The 20,827-nt window shown below is 33.6% G+C and overlaps 1 protein-coding gene across 9 annotated transcripts in view; it reads right to left on the bottom strand.

Moving 5' to 3' along the window:
- Positions 1 to 20,827, bottom strand: part of KIF21A (kinesin family member 21A) — a 155,900-nt gene that overhangs the window by 27,453 nt on the left and 107,620 nt on the right. For 5 of the 9 annotated variants that reach the window (XM_074269472.1, XM_074269474.1, XM_074269478.1 and 2 more), the window contains 4 exons: positions 14,988 to 15,089; positions 12,825 to 12,990; positions 12,315 to 12,335; positions 1,138 to 1,198 (listed from right to left, as the gene is read on the bottom strand). In XM_074269472.1, coding sequence (XP_074125573.1) covers positions 1,138 to 1,198; positions 12,315 to 12,335; positions 12,825 to 12,990; positions 14,988 to 15,089 — 350 coding nt within the window. The remainder of the gene's footprint in view (positions 1 to 1,137; positions 1,199 to 12,314; positions 12,336 to 12,824; positions 12,991 to 14,987; positions 15,090 to 20,827) is intronic. The other 4 variants (XM_074269473.1, XM_074269479.1, XM_074269476.1 and 1 more) reach the window with 1 other exon arrangement.

Here is a 20,827-nt window from a genome sequence, read left to right as displayed (position 1 = left end):
CAGAAAGGCCTCAGCACATAGGATGGAATTCCAGGGGAAGTGTTAGGTTCTTACTAAGTGCTAATGAGATAATGAGATATTAGGTTCTTACTAGGTGCTAAGTTGGTACTTAACAATTCTCTAGTTCTGGCCTTTGGGGGGAGTTTTACCCCTTTGAACTTCTGGGGAGGAGCTTGCATGCTTAGGAGGAGCAAGTTCATTGGTTTAAGCATTTTTTCCCAGAAGCCCCTGAGTTATTCCACACCCATTCTCTGGAAGGATAAAAGAGGCAACATTGAGCAAGGTAGGGGAAAATCTACTGTAGGTCAGTTGAGAGAGCAAATCTCCTCCCAGAGAGCGATCGGCAGTTTCTGGAGACAAAAGAACATCACAATTTGGCGCCCAACGTGGGGCAAGGACTTTTGCTTATCCTGACAAGGACTGATTCTGAGCCTTTCAGAGGAGCTAGCCCGGACCTTGTCATTTTGGCGCCCAAACAGGGACTTGAACCCTGGATCCTCAGATCTCCTACCAGAGAGCGATCGGCAGTTTCTAGAGACAACAGAACATTACAGGGGAGAACTTGCAGAAAGGTACCATCACATAGAGAGAGAGGTGAGTGGATTAAGAAACACATCACTGAACTGAGGATCTACAGTTAAATTTAAAATCCATTAAAATATGAAAAATGTTTGTGGTTCTAGATAACAATCATTTGGTTAAGCAGTTTTAAGTAGTTTTCTACTCTATTGGAATTTAACATAGCTGAATTTGTAAATTTGTAAAAAAGTTATAAAACAAATCAAATATATCAAGTTTTTAAAAAGCTGAGGAAACCATTTAATCTGCCTCATTAAATTATATATATACATATATATATATATATTTATATTTATAAATTATATATCTTTATATAAAAGGAGATGCCAAAGTGCTTTTTTCTGAAGTACAGGTCTGACTTGTTTAACAAATCACTCCCTTGATTAAGAATGACCAGCAGATAAAACTGCATTGAAAATAAAATACAAATTTCTTTGGTTTAGCATTTAATCCAACCGTTGTGAGGATAAAATGATATAGTATTTGCAAACTACTTAGTAACTTAAAGCATTTTGTAAATGCTATCACCATCATTCTCATTATAAAAATATTTTTTACCTTCCCTCTACTCCTGGACTGTTCAACGGTGCCTCTTCATCAGTACTATCTTCTACATTCTCTAAAAACAATTTCCAAAATAAAAAAATTAGATACTGTAATTTAAATCATATCCCATTAGCCAGCTATTAGAGTTTGATTGTTTTTTTTTTCAGTTCTGATGACTAAATGGAATAAAGCATTAAAGAAAATTATTTCAGAAGTACTTCTTCACCAGATCTTTTTTCTAGAATGAAACAAAAGATGAATCAAAAAATGGTAAATAGGAAGGGTAAGAGAATACAGAGTATATGACATTAAGAGGAGAATCAATACTATGGATTTGTGACCAGATATATACTTTAGTCTTTGGACCAAACTTCTCAGAATACTCTAACATATGATTTTATATATGATATCAATATCAGACATCAGCAAACATATATAAAGTGTATGATTGTACTATGAAACAAAACCATGTTTAACTCATAGTAATTAAAACAAGCTCACAAAATAAAAAATATAAAATGTCTGTATTTTTATAATTCATATACTAATATTGATTCACAAGTATATGAAAAACAGATTTACATGCAACAGATGTTAGCAGTTATATAAACTTTTCCAAAATAAACATAACTCTGGCCATTTCAGATCAATGCCACAGATGAATAAATTCTAAAACAGACAAAATACAATAAAGCCAGGAAAATAAAAGGGCCATGCTGCCTTTTAACAGTCCATTATTTTAAGAACTAGGGCAGTAAGGAGGCAAAGGGGATAGAGTGCTTGGAATGGACTTAGGAAGGCTCATTTTCTTGATTTCAAATCTGGCCTCAGATATTTCATTAGCTGTGTGACCCTGATTAAGTCACTTTACCCTGTGTGCCTCATCTGTAAAATAAGCTGGAGAAGGAAATGGCCAACCACCTCTAGTATCACTACTAAGAAAACCCCACATTGCATCACAATGTGTCTGACATGACTCAAAGAACTGGACAACAACTTTTTAAAAAACTTGCTGCCAATTCATTTTGTGTGTCTTCAAAGATGGGGAAATGATCGACCACCACTTCTCTAACATCTCTTACATGTGTATCCCTCTTTTTAGTCACAGAGCCATAATTGCGGTTCACCTCCTCAACACATGCAATAAGTTTTTAAATGGCCTTCATGCCTCTACTATTTTAATCAATCATCCATAAAGGTGCCAAAGTGATATTTTCTGAAGAACAGGTCTAAACAAGTCTTTCTCTTGATCAAGAAGGCCCAGGGGATAAAACTGCATTGAGGATAAAATTGGAACTCCTTTGGTTTAGCATTTAAAATACTTTACAGTCTGACTCCAAGCCCGCATTATTCCTTGTCACATACTCTACATTCCAGACAAACTAGCCTACATGTTCTCCACGTCTCTGTACACGCCATCCTGTAGGCCTAAAATGTCACTTCTCACTTCACCTATTATTTTTAAATTTTTTTGTCTTTATCATTAAGAACTTGACAAACATCAAAGTACATGAACATTTTCCCCAAAGAACAAAGTGAACTGCTTATATGGTTTGGAAGGTTTTATATTTCAAATTTAACATGTTAGTTCTGATGATCTACTTCTGTTTCCTTCTAAACTTCTTTAGGATCTCTTCTGTGTATTTTTTAAAATGTTCCTACATTTCTAAATTTCTAAACATTTCTAAAATATTATTATTTTCCTCTAAATTGTCCCTTTACTCTTATGCCCTGAAAGAAAAGAGTAAGAAAAAATATAACTAAATAAAACTAATTCATATATTATTCATTTGTTTGGCACCTCCACTTCAATTCTCTGCCAAAAGATAGGAATCATTGATAATCATCAGTCTTAAGCTTTGATCACAGATATTAAGAATTTAGAAGTATTGTTTTACAGTGCTAAATCTTGAGTCCATAATCTCTTAAACAGGAGAGTATATTTCTATATACTTTTATCATTTGTCCTCTGAAATTATCAGTCACTGATCAGAGTCTAAATATTTCAGAGTTTTTTGGCACTGTAATGTTGGTGTGATGGTATAAATTGTTCTGGTGCTATCCATTTCATTTTGCCTGAGCTCATCCAAATTTTTCCATGTTTCTCTAAAACACATGGCTTTTATATTAGAACTTCTTATTTTATATGAGGACCATTTGGCAGACCTCCATGTGATAAGAAATTACCCTCAAAAATGGGGAAAGGAGCTATGGAGGGAGATAGGAAAGGGGCCCATGAATCCCTGAGGGAGGATATGTGGAGGCCAAAGATAAGACATACAGTACCAGTACTTAGTACATATGGCCAGAAGGCAGACATGGGGGCTAGTGGGTGGAGCATAGCAAAGATCTCTTAGAAGGGGAAGGTTCAAATCAAGCCCCCAATCCAGTTCTGGCTATGGTGATGGTGGTCTCCTGGATGAGTCACTCTTCTGTTTTCACTTGAAAGACTTCTTTGTTTCCATTTTGGGGGGGAGAGGATGAGGAGGGTGAGGGCTAGGAAATCAAGTAGGCCTGAGACAAAGGGCAAGAGTAGATAAAGTACAGTATGTACAGTGAAGTAAACAGAGGTGTTTTTGGGGAATGAGAATTTTTTTCAAAAATTTTTATATAAAGATGAATTTACATAATGTGAATTTACATAAAGTGAGAACTATCCATATTTCTTCTAACACAATAATACTGTGCTGACATACAATTTGTTCAGGTGTTTTATTAGTGATGGGCATACAGTTTGATTCTAGTTCTTTGCTACAATAAAATGTACAGTTTTAAACATGTTTTTGTACATGTAGGCCTTTGCCCTTTATTTGATTTCTTCAGAAACTAAGTCCAGAAGTGTATTGCTAGTCAAAAAGCAAATGACATTGTAGTGATACATTTAATTTGCTTGCCACAATGCTGGATCAAGTTAAAGCTCTGCCAGGAATGGAATTGCAAGCTCTCCAGCAACTGTCATTTTTCCATTTTGTCATCTTTATTTACTTGAGGAACATGAGCTAGAATCTCAGAACTGTTTTAATTTTCATTTCTCACATAATGTGATTCATAGAAATTTTTCATATACTTATTGACATATTGCCTTTTTTCCTGGAATATTACATCTTCATATAATTTCATCATATCTAGCAGAAATTGCTCTTATCTATGGCAGTTCCATAATGCAAATACACACACATTTGTGATATCAGTCCTTTATCAGAAAAATTTGCTGTAAAAACTTTTACAGTTCACTGTTTTCCTTATAATTTAACGGCATTAATTCTGTTTCTGTAGAAATTCCATGTAATCAAAATTTTTCATTTTAACTCTTGTAATCCCTAGTTCCTGTTTTATCAAGAATCTTTTCCTATTCATAGCTATGAAAGGTATCTCCTTCCATTTTCCTCTAATTATAAAAGTTATTACTATTGGCTATATTAATTTTGGAGCTTATTAATTCATTCAATAAACATTTGTTAATTATCTATTATGTGCCAGGTGCTAAGTGCTTATTGTTAAATATATTGCAAACTTAATCTAACCCTAATTTTGACAGACTTCTTTCCAATTTTTCCAAAAGCTCTCATGATTAGTAAGTCCTTACTCCAAAGGAATTTTTTTAAAATGTTGTTGCAGTTCCTTTATTAAATATTTTATTATTTTTCAACATAATTCTTCATTAGGAGTATAATTGATTTCTCATTTTCTTTCTCTGTTTTATTTCTCCCTGGCTTAAGTATCAAGATTATATTTGTCTCACTGAAGAAGTATAGTAGAATTTCTATCATTCTAAATGTTTTTCTTATTTTTTTGTTTTAATGTTTTTATTTTCCCTAGTTACATGCAAAACAATGTTTTACATTTGTTTCTGAAACTGCTGAGTTTTAGATTCTCTCCCTTTCTTCCCCAGTCCCTCCAAAAAAAACCCTCAAGAAAAAAAAGGAGTGTTTCAGTCTGTATTCGGACACAATCAGTTCTTTCTCTGGGTATGGATAGCATTTTTCATCATAAATCCCTCAGAGTAGTCTAGGATCATTGTATTCCTGAGAATATGAAAGTCATTCCCAGTTGGTCATTCTACAACTTTGATCATCCAATACAGCACATTTCATTTTGCTTAAGCACATGGAGATATTTTCTAGGTTTTTCTGATACAACCCACTCATTATTTCTTATAAAATAATAACATTCTAATAATAACATTCTATCATATTCACATAGCACAATTTATTCAGCCATTCCCCAACGGTTGGGCATCACCTCAATTTTCAATTCTTTGCTCCAAGAAAAGAGCTGCTATATAAATATTTTTGTACTTATAATTTCTTTTATTTTATTTCTTTTTAAATCTCTTTTGCATTTATGCCTAGTAGTTTATATCTTTTGATATGATCTGTTCTCCATACATTTGAAAAATGTCTTCATCAGAGAAGCTTGCTTCAAAATTCTTTTCATAATTACCATTGCTAACTGTATTTCCTGTTTATATCTTCCTTTTCACCCTGTACCTCAAGTGTTTTGCTTCTGACTCCTTCTCTAATATGCCCTCTCTTCTACCACCACCCCCCTTCTCATATTCCATTCCCCTCCTTCTTTCCTGTGGGATATGATAGATTTTATATTTATATTGAATGTGCATGCTATTTTCTCTTTGAGCCAATCCTAATTAAGAGTAAGGTTCACTCAATCTCCTTTCCCCATCCATTTTTTTTTTAATTATAGCTTTTTATTGACAGAACATATGTGTGGGTAATTTTTACATTTACTCACTTCTGTTCCAATTTTTCCCTTCCCTCCCTCCACCCTCTCCCCTAGATAGCAAGCAGTCTCATACATGTTGAACATGTTAAAGTATATCTTAGATACAATATACCCCATCCATTTTTAAAAGCTTTTTTTTTTTTTTTTGGGGGGGGGCTTCTTTTATGGCAAGATAATTTACATGATTCTATCTCTCCTTTTCCCTTTCTCCCAGGACATTCCTTTCTCACTCCTTAACATTTTTTTAAGATATTATCTCTTCATATTCAACTCACACTTGTGTCCTCTGTCTAGATATACTCCTAACTGCCATAATAATAAATAAGTTCTTATGATTGTCAAGTACCATTTTCCCATATAGGAATGTAAACAGATAAACAGTGTTAGGTCACTTATGATTTCTCTTTCCTGAATACCTCTTTATGCTTCTCCTGAGTCCTGTATTTGAAAATCAGAGTTTCTATTCAGCTCAAGTCTTTTCATCACAAATGCTTGAAAGTCCTCAATTTCATTGAATATCCAGCTTTTCCCCTGAAGGATTACCCTCACTTTAGCTAGATATATGATTCTTAGTTGCTCTCCAGAATATCATATGCCAAGGCCTCCGATCCATTAATGTAGAAGCTGGTAACCTTATGTTATCCTGACTGTAGCTCCACTTGAATTGTTTCTTTCTGGATGCTTGCAATATTTCCTCCTTGACTTAGGAGTTCCAGGAGTTTTCATATTGGGATCTCTTTCAGAAGTTGATCAGCAGATTCTTTCAGTTTCTATTTTACCCTCTGGTTTTAGAATATCAAGACAGTTTTTCCTTCATAATTTCATGTAGGATGATGTCCAGGCTCTTGTTTTGATCATGGCTTTGGGGAACCAATAATTTTAAAATTATCTCTCCTCAATCTATTTTCCAGGTCGGTTGTTTTTCCAATGAGAGATTTCACATATATAGCTTTTTGGTTTCCTTTTGTTCTACTTTCAATTCTCTTCCCAATTTTTCTTCTTTGATTTTCAAATTCCCTTTTGAGTTCACCCATGGTGTGAGACCAATGATTACTTTTCTTTTTTCTAGGTCTTGGATTAGGAACTTTGACTTAGTTATCATTTTCTGAATGTGTATTTTTGTCACCATAGTAGCTTTTGTGGTGAGAATGTTATTCTGTTGCCTGCTCATTTTCCTACCCTATTGCTCTGCTTTTAACTCTTTATAAAAGAGTAGGGTTCTGTTTCCAGGGTGAAGGGTGCAACGTTCCAAGCTTCAGGGGTTTCATGCAGCTGTTTTCAGAGATCCTTCTTGACCTGTAACATGAGCTAGCCCTACTATCCAGACCTGAGTATGGCCAAAACAGGAGTCCTGCCACAGTGCCGGTAAAGAAGCCCCTGCAGTCTCTGTCTAATCAGCTGTTCTAGCCCCTCCACCTAAGGGCCGAGGTCTCCCAAAGTCTCCACTGCTGGTTTCTGTTGCAGGAGCTTGTTACTGCCCCTCTGGATGCAGCTACCACAGTGCTGCCCCAGCCTCTATTGAGTCAGTGGCGCTTAAAGCCTGATCTTGGTTTCCTGGGATGCCTCTCACTCCCTAGAGCACCAAACTTTCCCATCCAACTAATCCCTGGTGGGCTGAGTTCTGCCACAGGGTCAGAGGCTCCACTGCCTGTACCTCGATTCCTGGGGTCCAGATTGTGCCAGCATGGCCTGTGCCACAACTGTATGTATCACAGATCCTTCTTGCCAACCTTGCAAACCATCCATGGCTAGAAAATTGTTCCATTCCATCTTTTTTTGTGGGTTCTGATGTTCTAAAATTTGTTTAGAGTCATTATTTAAAGATACTTGAAGTGGTTCTGAGGAAAGCTCAAGCAAATCCCTGCCTTTACTTCACCATCTTGGCTCTGCCTCTCAATCTTTTCTTATTTTTTCCAAAGTTTATTAAATATTGGAATTAACTTGTTTAAATGTTTACTTATAAATCCAATCTATTATAAATAATCCCACCATTCCTACTCTTTTAGCAGTTCCTTTGTAGTTTGTTCAATGTCATTTTCCTAACTTGGTTCATTTATTCTTCTATTTTTTGTGCTGCTATTCTGGATTGTAAAAAAAAAAAAAAGAAAAGAAAAGAAAAGAAAAAAAGTAAAATTTATCCTCCTCATTTAAATTATCACAGTTTTTTAAATGTGTAATTGAGCAAATAGTTTTGTTTTTTTTAATAATTTCCTATTTCCTCTTTACTGGGAATTCTTTTTGTCAGTGTTTTATATCAGAAATTTATTTTTCTCTTTTTAAAAAAGATTAGCTAATGGGTTATAAATTTTATTAATTATTCAAAAACTGGATTCTACTGTTATTAATTGATAAATTCAATATTTTTTAAATCAATTTACTGTCTTGATTTTCAGGATATGTATTTTTTTGTTCTGCTGTTTTCTAAAACAATTATAATTTTTTACATCTTATTTAGTTGTATAATAAACTTAGTAATTAATTCCCAGTTTATTTGTAAATTTAATACATTTTTGTTAACAATTTTATTTACTTTTTGAGGTATAGTTGCTTTTATACATAATTTTGTTCCTTTTCCATATTTATTATCTTTTTCTTATGAAAATTTTCCTCTAAGGATTGTTTTTATTGTATTATAAAAGTTTTGAAATATCACATCATTGCTTTCATTTTCTTTGATTAAAATATTTATTGTTGGTATTTCATCTTTTGATCCAAAAATTCTTTAGGATTACAATTATTTAGTACTTTTAAAAGTCTGAATTGTCTTCTCAAATACACTCCTTCATTGATCACAATTTTTGCTGTATCAAATCAGTAAGGAATTTAATATTTCTCCTTTTCTGCATATTATTTAGGCAATATAATCCAAATACATGGCCAATTTTTGTTATGATGTTATACATAGCTGAGAAATCTGGGGTTCTTCTGAAATATTTACAGGAAACTCTCATGGAATGTCAGGCTCTTTCACAACTTTTTAGATCACCATCTTAACCAGAAGTCTTATCAATTCTACCTTGGAGAATTTCTGGCTTCCTTCAAGGTTCAGCTCAGGTACCAGAAATATTTTTGTGATCCTACCAACTGCTTGTAATGTAACAGGTACTTATCTTCTGACAGGCAGTAAGATTTGGTGAATAGAGGTTTGGCCTAAATCAAAAAGAGCAAGGCTCCATTTTCCTCTCAATCATATGCTGACTGTGATATTAACAAAGATGCAGAATGAGAGCTATATTTTTTGATATGACTAATGTAGGAATTTGTTTTATTTTTCTCTGTATATTCATTATAAGAGTTTTGTTTTTCTTTTTTTAAGGGGGCAGGAATAGATGAGAGAAAGAAAAAAGAAAATGGTTAATTAAAAAATTTTAAATTATAGAAAATAATTTTTACAGAGAAGGTACCAATCTGCATTGGTAAAGGGAATTGCTCACTGAGAAAACCAGGCATACATGAAATCACAAACCTGGAACAATTCGACGCTTTGTATTGGTTCATGGGTACACATGTTGTTTTGTTCCTAGAATTGAAGCTTCTTGAGAACAGGGTTCTTTTTGTCAACACCTCATACAGTTGTAGAATAGTACTATATTTTAAACACTTAATAATCCAACAGTATATTGTTCAAAGAAACACATTTGATACAAAGATTTCATAGAGAGTTAAATTAAAAAATTAAAAATTAAAATTAAATTTAAAAATTAAAAAGCTAGAACAAAACTGATTATGTTTCAGCTCAAGTTAAAAAAAGCATAAGTAACAAACAATTTAGGATAAGGCAACATTAAAAATAGACTTAATTACAAGAGATTCTCAGAAAGAATTACATTTTGCTGAAAATATATTATTTATTATTCAAAGGATTATGAATTGATACAAATGATAAATATATGTGCACCAAATGGCATAGCAGCTAAATTCTTAAATGAATTATAGCAATAGATAATAAATATTTAAAGTAACCTCAATTAACATTTGGATCTAGATAAAGCTAACCAAATAAATAAGAAACAAATAAAGTACTTGAAATTTAAAAGAAGTTGTATATAACAGACTTCTGGAGATTACTCAATGTGAAAAAAAATTGGTATACCTAACTCCCAGCTGTGTTTCACACCTTTACAAAAAAGTGGCCTTAAAATTTCACTTATTAATTCATAAGAGAACATATATAAAATATCATTTATGGACTATAATATGATAAAAAAAAAACCTTATTCAAAAAAGAGCTACTAAAGAAAGAATTAAAACTAATTGTAGAATCTATAAATAATCATAAAGAATGAGAGTTCAAAAGATATTTTCATTAAAGATAAGATGACAATAACATTCCCCAAATTTGGAGGATTTAGAAAAGTAGTCTTTAGTAAAAGATTTATATTTCTTAACATTTTCACCAATAAAAGAAATAATAGATGACTAATTAGTTGTGATTAATACAACTAAAAAAACCTTGAAAATTAACAAATTTAAAACCCCTAGTTAAAAAGGGAAATTTTGAAGAATAAGGAAGAAAATAAGAAAATTATGCCTTAAAAACTATTACATTGTATATCCTTTAGCATCCTGATACAACTGTTAAATCTATAATCTAAAAAAAAAAATCAAATAAAGATAAATGAGTCCTAAATGGACAAAAATATTTATTGCAGCATTTTTTGCATTATCAAAGATGGGTAAATTTGAAATAGCAATTGTAGCAAATGGAGAATGGCTTTACAAATTATGATATATCAGTGTGATAGAATATTATGCTGTAAGAAATGATGAATAGTATGATCTCAGAAAAATGATACAAGGAGAAGTGAGTATAATCAAAAGAATTTACACAATAACACTAAAATTATAAAGTTAAACAACTCTGAAAAACTTAGGAACGAACACTGATCAATATTGTGATCAATCATGATTCCAAAGAATTCAAGATGAAATATTTTGCCTATTTCAGGATAGAGAGGTGATGGACTTAGAGTGAAGACTGAAACCAATTTTTGGACATAACCAAATGGAAATTTGTTTTGCTTGACTATACATGTTTGTAACAGATTTTATTTTTGTTTTTCTGCTTTGTCAATGGGGAGAGCAGTGCAGGAGAGGGCAACAGGATTAGGAAAAGATGAATTTTTGTTGATGGAAAGAAATTAACTTTTTTAAAAAAATGAATAAAAAGTCTTTGGAATGCTGTAAAAAGAAAATTTTATAGTGTCAATCATCTTAAAATTACATACATACACATATGTATGTAAGTATGGAGCCTGGACCTGAGATTTCAGTGGTATTAATAACATTATCAATAAGGAAACTTTCTCTGTGATGGCTATTGAGCACCTGCTAGGTGGTGGAGTTTTGACAGGGCACTGAAGGATTAAGATCCCAAAGTCTTATAGCCAGTTTACATCAAGGTTATAATTTAAACCTGGGTCTAAGGCTGCCTCTGTTTATTATGTCACCACACACAAATATACAGATATATACACAATTATTGAGAAATCGCATCATCTAAATGTTCCCCAATGTATCATTTAAATAGTCCATATGTAAACTTATAATGACTATTTAATCTACATGATTTCAACAACATTTTCCATTTAATTTTTCAGTTGTGCTTCTCTATTCTATGAGACTTTAAAGAGATTTTACTTCTCAAATTTTCAAACTCAAGGCTTATTCTATAAAAGTAATAGCTCATGGAAATAAAATATTTCAAAAGAACCCTTCAAATTTTACCTTGCTAATGAAATTTAGCTAATACCTCTGGGTGTTCTGATGCAAAACCAAATATAGAAAAGTTGAATTTCCTAATATTATGTGTAGAATTACTCTTCTTAAACTGACAAAAAATAAAATTCCACATATAAGCCATGGCAGCAGTTTGAAATGCATGCTTTTCTTAATTTTGTGATTATAAAAACACAAACATCTTAGTATACAACACTGACATGCCAGTATATGAAGTCTATCTTAAAGAATACCAAGTTGATTAATAACAACACAATATGCATATTCACAAAGGGTTTAGGATCCAAAATAAGTTGTTTTATAATGTTAAACAAGGAATAGAAGTTAATAGATACATCTTGAATAACACTGACTCTAAATTTCATCTCTCAGCTGAAAAGAGAACATGAGAGGCAATATACTATATAGATTTTACCAAATCACAGGTTCTATAAAAATTCAGAAAATAGATAATTAATGTAAGCATATACCTTGTTTTACCTTTGGGTGGTTAAGTGATGAATTGAAACACTAAACAGTTTTGAATTATGGGGAAAAAGTAACTCTATGATGAGTATGTTGACAAAAACAGTACATGCAAAAGCAATTGACTATTATAAACAACAACAACAACAACAACAACAACACTAAGATGCACCACAGTTAGTGGACATGAATAATTAGTAATTCATGCAGCCGTAGGGTACACAAAAAGCTAACATACTTACCTAATGATATGCTATCTAGATCTGTGTAAACAACAGTAAAAAGGAAACAAAAAGCAACACTCCAATCAAAACAGATCCAACTTGAAAAATTCCTATATAAAATAAGATTGTTCTGTTTAACTTTAGGAGAAGTAGAATAGATGCCATAGCAACACAATTTCATCTTTTGATATATATGTAAAACAGCAAGTAATAAAAACTGTTTAATGTCTTAATAGTCTTAGGGACATTCAAGAAGTTTATTTGGATTTTAAAAATCACAACATGGGAAAATGGCTCAAAAGGGTTAAGTTTATTTTGTAAGCGATCTTTTTTTCTTTTTTTTTTTTTTTCTGTTCTAGTCTATCTTCAAAAAAGTCCCTGCATCCAAATTAAAGATAGAATAATTTTCAGAAGCATAAGTGAATACAGCATCTATTCACAAAAGTAATAGAAAAAATATCTAGCACAGCAGGCCATATTAGCTAAAAAACCATGCATTTTATTAAACTAAAATGTAACCAAAATTACCTTGTAAAGCATGTCCCAGTAAAGCATCTAGCTCAGGATTTAATTCTGCTTTCTCTTTCAACATATGGAATAAAAGCTGATTTTGAGTGGCACTAGTTATTTCTGTTTGCTTAAGTCGACCTTCAAGAACTTTAATTTGAGCCTCTTTCTGGGCTGCTTGGAGACCCTGAAATATCACCAAACATAAAAATTTTAAAACAGTGTCTCTGAGAATATGAACAAAATACATCCTCTCATATGTCTTCATAATTGAAAGGAAATAACTCACCATGGGAAAAAGTGATATGAATCAGAGGAAAATTTAATACAATTATCTATGATAATATTTTTTATTCATTGGGTGTAATGTTCCTGAAAGAATCCTAACAAGTGGGGAGTAAAAGGAGAAAGATATTTCCCAATCACAGATTGCAAATTAAAGTGAAACTGTATCATTCTGATTATTTTCTTTCCTCTTTGATTTCTTAATGCATATCTAAAAATCAATATTAAACCAAAGCAAGAATGCTGAGATTCTTTAGACTTCAAGGCTTTTATCTTTGCTTAGTGAAAAAAGGTTAACTGTTTAGCATCTTCATCTTTCTATACTTTTAGGATAATAAAAGACAAGCTAGTGAAAAATAAACAACAAAAGTGATTCTGCTACTTTTAGCTCAATAAGAATACATTACAAAGTAAAATCTAATGTGGAGAAAACTGCTAAGTTTCATAGTGGAAATCAGGAAATCTTTTGAATTAAAAGATTAGATAAGATTTTAAATCATCTAGTTCAACTCCTCATTCAACATAGGCATTCCTTATGGAACACCCCTAAAAAGGTAAGCATATAAACTATTGAATGTCTAATTCTTGCTATAAAGACAAAGATAACTGAGATATGTAGTCATACCTCATACAACACTTACCAAACCAATGTTTTATTCATAGTAACAACATATGTAGAATCTTAGAGTTAGAAGGCACCTCAGATTCCTTACCTATAGCAAGACCTATTTTAACCTTCCATTTGATTCAGTAGATCATCTAAACTCCTATGACTGGCAATTTCAGTTAGTACCCATGTCCAGGGAATAGGTGAACCGATGGATAGAGAGTTGGGCCTGAATTCAAATCCGGCCTTAGGCACTTACTAGCTGTGTGACCCTCAGCACATTTGACCCTATTTGCTTTCCTCATCTGAAAAATAAGCTGGAAAATTATAAAGGGCTGAAACTCTTAAAAAGCTTTGCTTGAATCAGACAACCAAGCAGTTAGGGCTAATTACCTATTGGACAATGACTATTAGCATATGTTTGGAATTGCTATTCTCTCAGTTAATGCTGGCTGAATGTTTGGGATTAAGAGAATTGTAGGTAAGAATTAGGGGGTGGAGTGAGAGAGGCAGAGAACTTCATTTTGCAGCAGGACCAGGAAAAGGGAGGTTGGTGGCCAGCTTCTGGCAGTTTGTCTATCTCCTTCACTTCTCCCCCTGAAGACCAAGGACTTTTGCTTATCCTGACTCTGGCTGATCCCAAGGCCTCCAGGGAGCTAGCCCGGACTTTACAGAAAATAAAATAGCAAATTATCCCAATTTCTTTAACAAGAAAACTTCAAATGATGTGGACTCTTTCATAAGAATAATTCTGAAAATGAGTCATTCTTGATTTGCTAAAGAGTCAAGGGGTAAGAACAATATGCAGTTGTAAGGACAAAAAGTTTATGAAAAATTTGGAGGCTTTAATCAACCACAATTCCAGAGGACTCATGATAAAATGTTACTCATATCCTGATAGAAAGGGATGTACAAAGAATTCAAATTAAAATCTTTTGGGGAGACATATCATATGGGAATCTATTTTGCTTGATGATATGGATTTAATGGGATTTTGTTTTTCTTGCTTTCTCAATGTGGGGGAGGAAAGGAGGGAATACAGTATACTAGGGAGAAGAGAAAAAGAAGACAAGGTAGATCTTCATGAAAATAAATTTAATTTTGAAAAATCAGTTCGACATATACATGGAACATGAACACAGAACCAATTTTTTCACAGAACCAATGAATATTATTTGCTATGACAGATGTGTTATGTAGAACTGGGCTAGAATTGACTAAAACATTTCAGGACAATATAAATATTTCATATGATATTTAGTGTACCCACTACAATATATTCAGGCTTTTACCTTATTAATTCCCATTGACAGAAAATGGTCTAGAAGATACCGAGCTTCTGTAAGAGTACAAGCATTTATCACTGCTGTAACATCCAGTGTCTCTCCTTCTTCCTGAAGCAAAAACAAAATTGGATCATTAATTTAAGCTAAATGAATTAACAACTATATATTGAATATTCACAAAGTGTTTTAATATCTAATCCTGCAGATGTGAATATTTTTGACTTTCATTTTACCAAAGACATGTGTAACTGAAAAAATAAGTGGGTCAGACATTTAGTAAGAACAATGGATTCCAAATTCTACTTTGACAACCATAATACATAAAAACAAACAAAAAACACAAAGGGAAAGCTTCCAAACTATTTGGGTAAATCTTTTCTAGAAGGTTTAGAATAAAACATGGGGGAAAAAAATCACAATGGATGAGAAAATATAGAAGGATGATAATCTCCATGAGTGGAAGAAGTACCCACACTGAAGAAATTAAGTATCCTCCTAGTATCACATTTATCATTTGTAAAGCAATAGTGACAATCTGAAAACTGCACAAAATATGGTCTCTCTAATGTTGTTGGCTGCAGTGGAGACTGAAGCTGAGAGCTTGGCCAGTTTGATGCAGGACAGGAGAAGCGACCCTGCCCCCTTTAGCAGTGAACAGCAGCTTTGAACCCGCAGCGCTTCCAACCTAGAGCCAGGCAGAGGTGACTGAAGCAGGAATGGGGACAAGAGCCTGTGATCTGGTGCCTGAGACTATTGGGCTTGGATTCCCTGGCTCTGCTCACAGCTGGAAAAGTTCATCTTTACACAAAAGAAGAAAGAAAATAAAAATCTAAACTTTATGGCTAAAAAAAAAAAAAAAAAAAAAAAAAAAAAAATATGGTCTCTGCCTTAAACATGTTTACAATATATTAGGAAGAAAAGATACAGATACATATGTGAGAAGAGAATTAATAATATAAAGCAGTATGAGTGTCATATGAATCATAAGTCAAAAGGAAAAACTACTTCAGAATGGACTATCAAAAAAGAACAGAATCCCAAAATCTGAAGGAGCTATAGAGAACTATCTATTCTAGCTCCTCCCTAGGTATGAATCAGTGGTATGGAAAAAAAAATTTACATTTATATGGAGTTTTCCTCACAGTAGGAAAATTGTTTCTTCTCTTTTAAAAATGAGGAGGCTGGGGCTTTAAATAAGCAAAGGGAAGCTTGAGCTTTCCTTTAACAACTGAGAAGTGCTCCAGAAGGAACAGGTGGAAGAGAGTATTCCAAGAAAGAAAAAACACATAATCAAAACCACTTAGGAAAGAAAGTACATTCTTAGAGGCAGGAGGTGGGGGGAAGGTGGAGAGGAATAATGAACATAGCAATTTGACTAGAATGAAAGGCATATATAGAAGAGTAATAGGAAATAAAGTTAAAGAAAAATTAAATATTGGAGAGTGATGAATTTTTGTTCCTACTTCAAGATTATAGCTATATGGAACAAAAGCCTCAAACCTTTAAGGTTTACCTCTATTATAAGTAAATAACATTTTAAAATAAATGATAAACTAGATAGATAGATAAAGTAAGTAAGTAAAAGTATGAATATAAGTTTAAGAAATATATATCAATGGATGAATGGAGTCAAGGTAGTGGAGAAAAAGCAGGAACTTGCCTGAGCTCTCTGAAATTACCCTCCAAACTACCTTAAAAACAAAACTTTAAAATACCAACTCATAATGAATTCTGGAGTAACCGAACTAAAAAGGGTGAGGTAAAACAACTCGGCAAGTCATCAGGAAAGGTCTGCCTTGGTGAGGAGAGAGTGAAGCATCATGGCAAGCTAGCAGGCAGGCCCAAATCACGTGCACAAGCAAGCAGTGAGGTAGGAGGCTCCTGTATAAGACAGCCAGTAGTGGGCCACAACAAGAGCTAGCCAGCTGCAGGCCTAGGGAGGGAGTGAAACAGGAGTAGCAGGCTCTGGAGCTCTTAGCACACCCATGGCAAGCTGTCAGATCACTGGTCAGAAAGAAATTACAAGCAATCCTTTGCTAGCACTTGAGGGCAGGAGTCAGTTGAATAGCCCATCAGTAGTTCTGGGTTGCTGTCCCAGAGCAACTGCAGCATGTGACTGCAGGGAAGGGAGAATCCTGGTCACAGTTGCAGGTCGCAAAAGAGTGCTTGGAATGGGTCACAGACCACACAGCAGGTCACAGGTGGCATGCCTCTCCTTAGTTCATATCATCTTAAAAGAACTGAAAAATTACAGACCATACCCTTTTCCCCACCCATGCCGCCACGCTGAACTAGCTCTGCAAAGAGCAGCACAAAAAATCTGAAGCTTGCGACAGTGTCCCCTCGGTATCAGAGGTATAAAAAGGTCAAAAGGAAAGAAAAAAAAAAAACAGAAAGAGAAATCATAAGGGATTCAACAGGGTTAAACTGTTTACATTTCTACTTAGAAATATGATACTTCAAACTCCTAAGAACTTTATTATTATTGGAGCAGTTAGAAAAATGTAGAGATCATGGATGTGAGTTGACTAATGAGATGATATCTAAAAATATAAAATTAGGGGCAGCTAGGTGGCGCAGTAGATAGAGCACCAGCCTTGAATTCAGGAGGACCGGAATTCAAATCTGGTCTCAGACACTTAACACTTCCTAGCTGTGTGAGCCTGGGCAAGTCACTTAACCCCAGCCTCAAAAATAAATAAATAAATGAATAAACAAGCAAACAAACAAATAAATGAATAAATAAATAAATAAAAATATGAAATTAAAAGAGTGAGGAAGAAGGATGAACTAGGGAAAGAGGAAGGGGTAAAATAAAAGTATCTTGCATAAATGAAGCAAGATGGATCTTTTAAAAGTGGAGGGGAAACTGGAACGAGATGGAGGGCCAGCCAAATGGCAGTTCAGACTGACTGAGGGATATAGAAAACAGAAACAAAACACTTTGAAAGAGACAGGGGGAAATAGGGAGAAGGATAAATAGGGAAAAACAATTATAAAGAGTACTATACAGTTTGTAAACATAACTGAAAGGGGGAATCATAGCAAGATTCTCTGATAAATAGAGGAATAAGAATTACATTATAAGAATACAAATCCAACTGACAAATGGTGGAAAGATATATACAGTTTTCATTTGAAGAAATCAATGCTATCCATAGTCTTATAAAAAGTGTTTTAAATCCCTACTGATTAGAGAAATGCAAATTAAAACAACTGAGATAAATCCTCACATATTACAGATTGGTTAATATGATAGGAAAGGAAAATAACAAATGTTGGAGAGGGTATGGGAAAATTGGGGGACTAAAAGTGGTAAAGTTGTGAGCTAATCCATCCATTTTAGAATTATATCTAAGGACTATAAAACTCTGCAAAAGTTTTGACCTAGCAAACTAGGTTTATATACCAAAGATATTTTTAAAAAAGGGGAAACAGAGAAAGGACCTCATTATACAAAAATATTTATAGTAGCTCTTTTTTCTATTGATAAAAGAATTGGAAATTGAAGGTATGCCCAATAATTGGCTAAATAAGAAGTGAATTTGCTTGTGCTATTAAAAATGATGAGCAGGATATTTTCAGGTTTCCTGAAAAGACATAGATTAATGCACAGTGAACTGAGAAGAACCAGAAGAACAGTGTACACAGTAATAGCAATGTTATATAATGATCAATTATGAATCACTTAGCTATTCTCAACAATGATCCAAGACAATTATGATTAAAAATGTTATGTGCCTCCAGAGAAAGAGCTAATGGAGTCTGAAAGCACATCAAAATGTACTATTTTTCACTTTCTTTACTTTTTAAAATTTTGTTTGAGGGGGTCTATTTTCTTTCACAACATGGAAAAAAGTTTTGTATAACTGCACATGTATAATATATAAAATTGTTTGACTTCTCAGGGAAAGGAAATGGGAGGGAAAGAATTTATATCATAATTTTAAAAGAATGATTAAAAATTGTTTTTATATGTAATTTAAAAAATGAAAAAAATTTTTAAAAGTACTACATGCATGGAGAGAAAGCATGGAGTATTAGACAGATAGCCAGCCATAGAGTCAAGTGTAGATATATTTCTCTCTTGGGCCACAATTGATGTTGAAGACTTCATGGAACTTCTGTTTGAACATTATGATAAATATACACGAGACTAATACGTGACTCAAATAGTGAGGAGAGATTACACAGACTGCACTGAGGTATTGTCCCAGGCTTGCCCTGAGTTGGTTAGCAACAGTCTTCAAGGGGAAAGATAAAGGCTCAGAGGGAAAAAAAGACTGTGGCAAAGGCAGCCTGGGAGCCAAGAACACTCAGGGTCTCAGTGTAGTCAGTGTCAAGAACTATCCCAGATTGACAAATAGAATATAAACTCTATAGATAGGGAACTTTCCTCCATCTACAAATGCCAGAAGCTGAGGGAATGCCTTCTTTTGCCTCCCATTTTTTCTATGCTCTTTCTCCTTCCCTTCAAAGAAATTTAAATCTTGTTATGGGCAAGAACTCTAGTACTAGAAACAAGGATTCTTACAAAGTGTTAAGTCAGTGGAATTGATAAGACAATGGTTATCTTGTTTAGCAGGGTGCTTAATAGTTCTCTAAGTTCAGTACATGTACTTAGTACTTAATATAGTTCTACGAGATCCACCCCTATGATAACGTAATTAAAATAGAGCAGCATATAAGCTGGGACAGACTCACTTTATCTCACACCACCATGGTGACTGGCCTCCTGCACTTCCCCCAAGTGAAACCAAGGCTGATCTGAAAGGCTCTCCAGAAAGCTGGCCTGGGGCCGCAGGCAAGGAAACTGGATTATGAAGGAAATAATAAGGGATTTGGACTTTAACATCTGGCTATTCTTGTGGTGATTACTCAATTGAAAGGAAGGCTGCCCCAGAAAGAGCTAATGGAGTCTGAAAGCACATCAAAATGTACTATTTTTCTCCAGAAAACCAACACTACAACAGAAACACTACAAAATCTAAAGTGTCCTCTTTCGCTAAATTACTTTTTCACTGTTTCATTGATGTTTTTGTTAAGCTTGCAGCTTCATGTGGAGTGTGAATTGAATATGCAAGACATCTATTAGTTACATTATCATATTTCATCATCTATCATGGTGATTTGTCTACATCTTTCCTTTACTAGAATATTAGTTTCCTAGGATATAGACTTTATATATAGACTTCATCTTTGCATTCCTGGTCTCTAACCAGGAATATACATAGCATGCATTTAGTATTTTTTTTAACTTTTAAATTGCTTGAACTAGTTATAAAGTTCAAAGCACCCCAAACAATGATTTATTATTACTTAAAGCATCTACTTTTAAAAGATATTTTTATATAACTAGCTTATATAGTTAAAAATCAACTAAAACTATGTAGAATGAACAAACTACACTAAAAAGATTTCATATTCTCCACAGTGATGAAAAAATATATAAATATAGGTCCTTAATAAATGTGTTGAATTGAAAATACTTTCACAGGGGAGGGTGAGAGGAGAAATAAGTACTTGACAATGAAGAAAAAAGAAAGAAAAGAAAATATAAAATTTTATGAGCCTCATACAGAAGAATAATAAAGACTTCTGATATCACTGTTGTGGGGTGATGAACGAACTCCCCAGACTCCACCCAAATTTTCCTCCAAACAACTTTACAACAACCCCTCAGATTAAAATTTTAGAGTTAAGAAGCACTCCAAGACAAGTTAGAGGTCTATCTCACTGGAGTGAGAAGGAAGTTCAGTCATGCCCTATCTCAGGGAGTCTGCAGGAAGCAAAAAACCAAAAAAAAAAGAACCTAACCATAGAAAATGGTGACAAGTAAGACTAAG

The sequence above is a fragment of the Sminthopsis crassicaudata genome, chromosome 5, assembly GCF_048593235.1.
Source record: "Sminthopsis crassicaudata isolate SCR6 chromosome 5, ASM4859323v1, whole genome shotgun sequence".
Taxonomy (NCBI): domain Eukaryota; kingdom Metazoa; phylum Chordata; class Mammalia; order Dasyuromorphia; family Dasyuridae; genus Sminthopsis; species Sminthopsis crassicaudata.
Note: the sequence above shows the minus strand (reverse complement) of the source record. Positions and strands in the feature narration are given on the sequence as shown.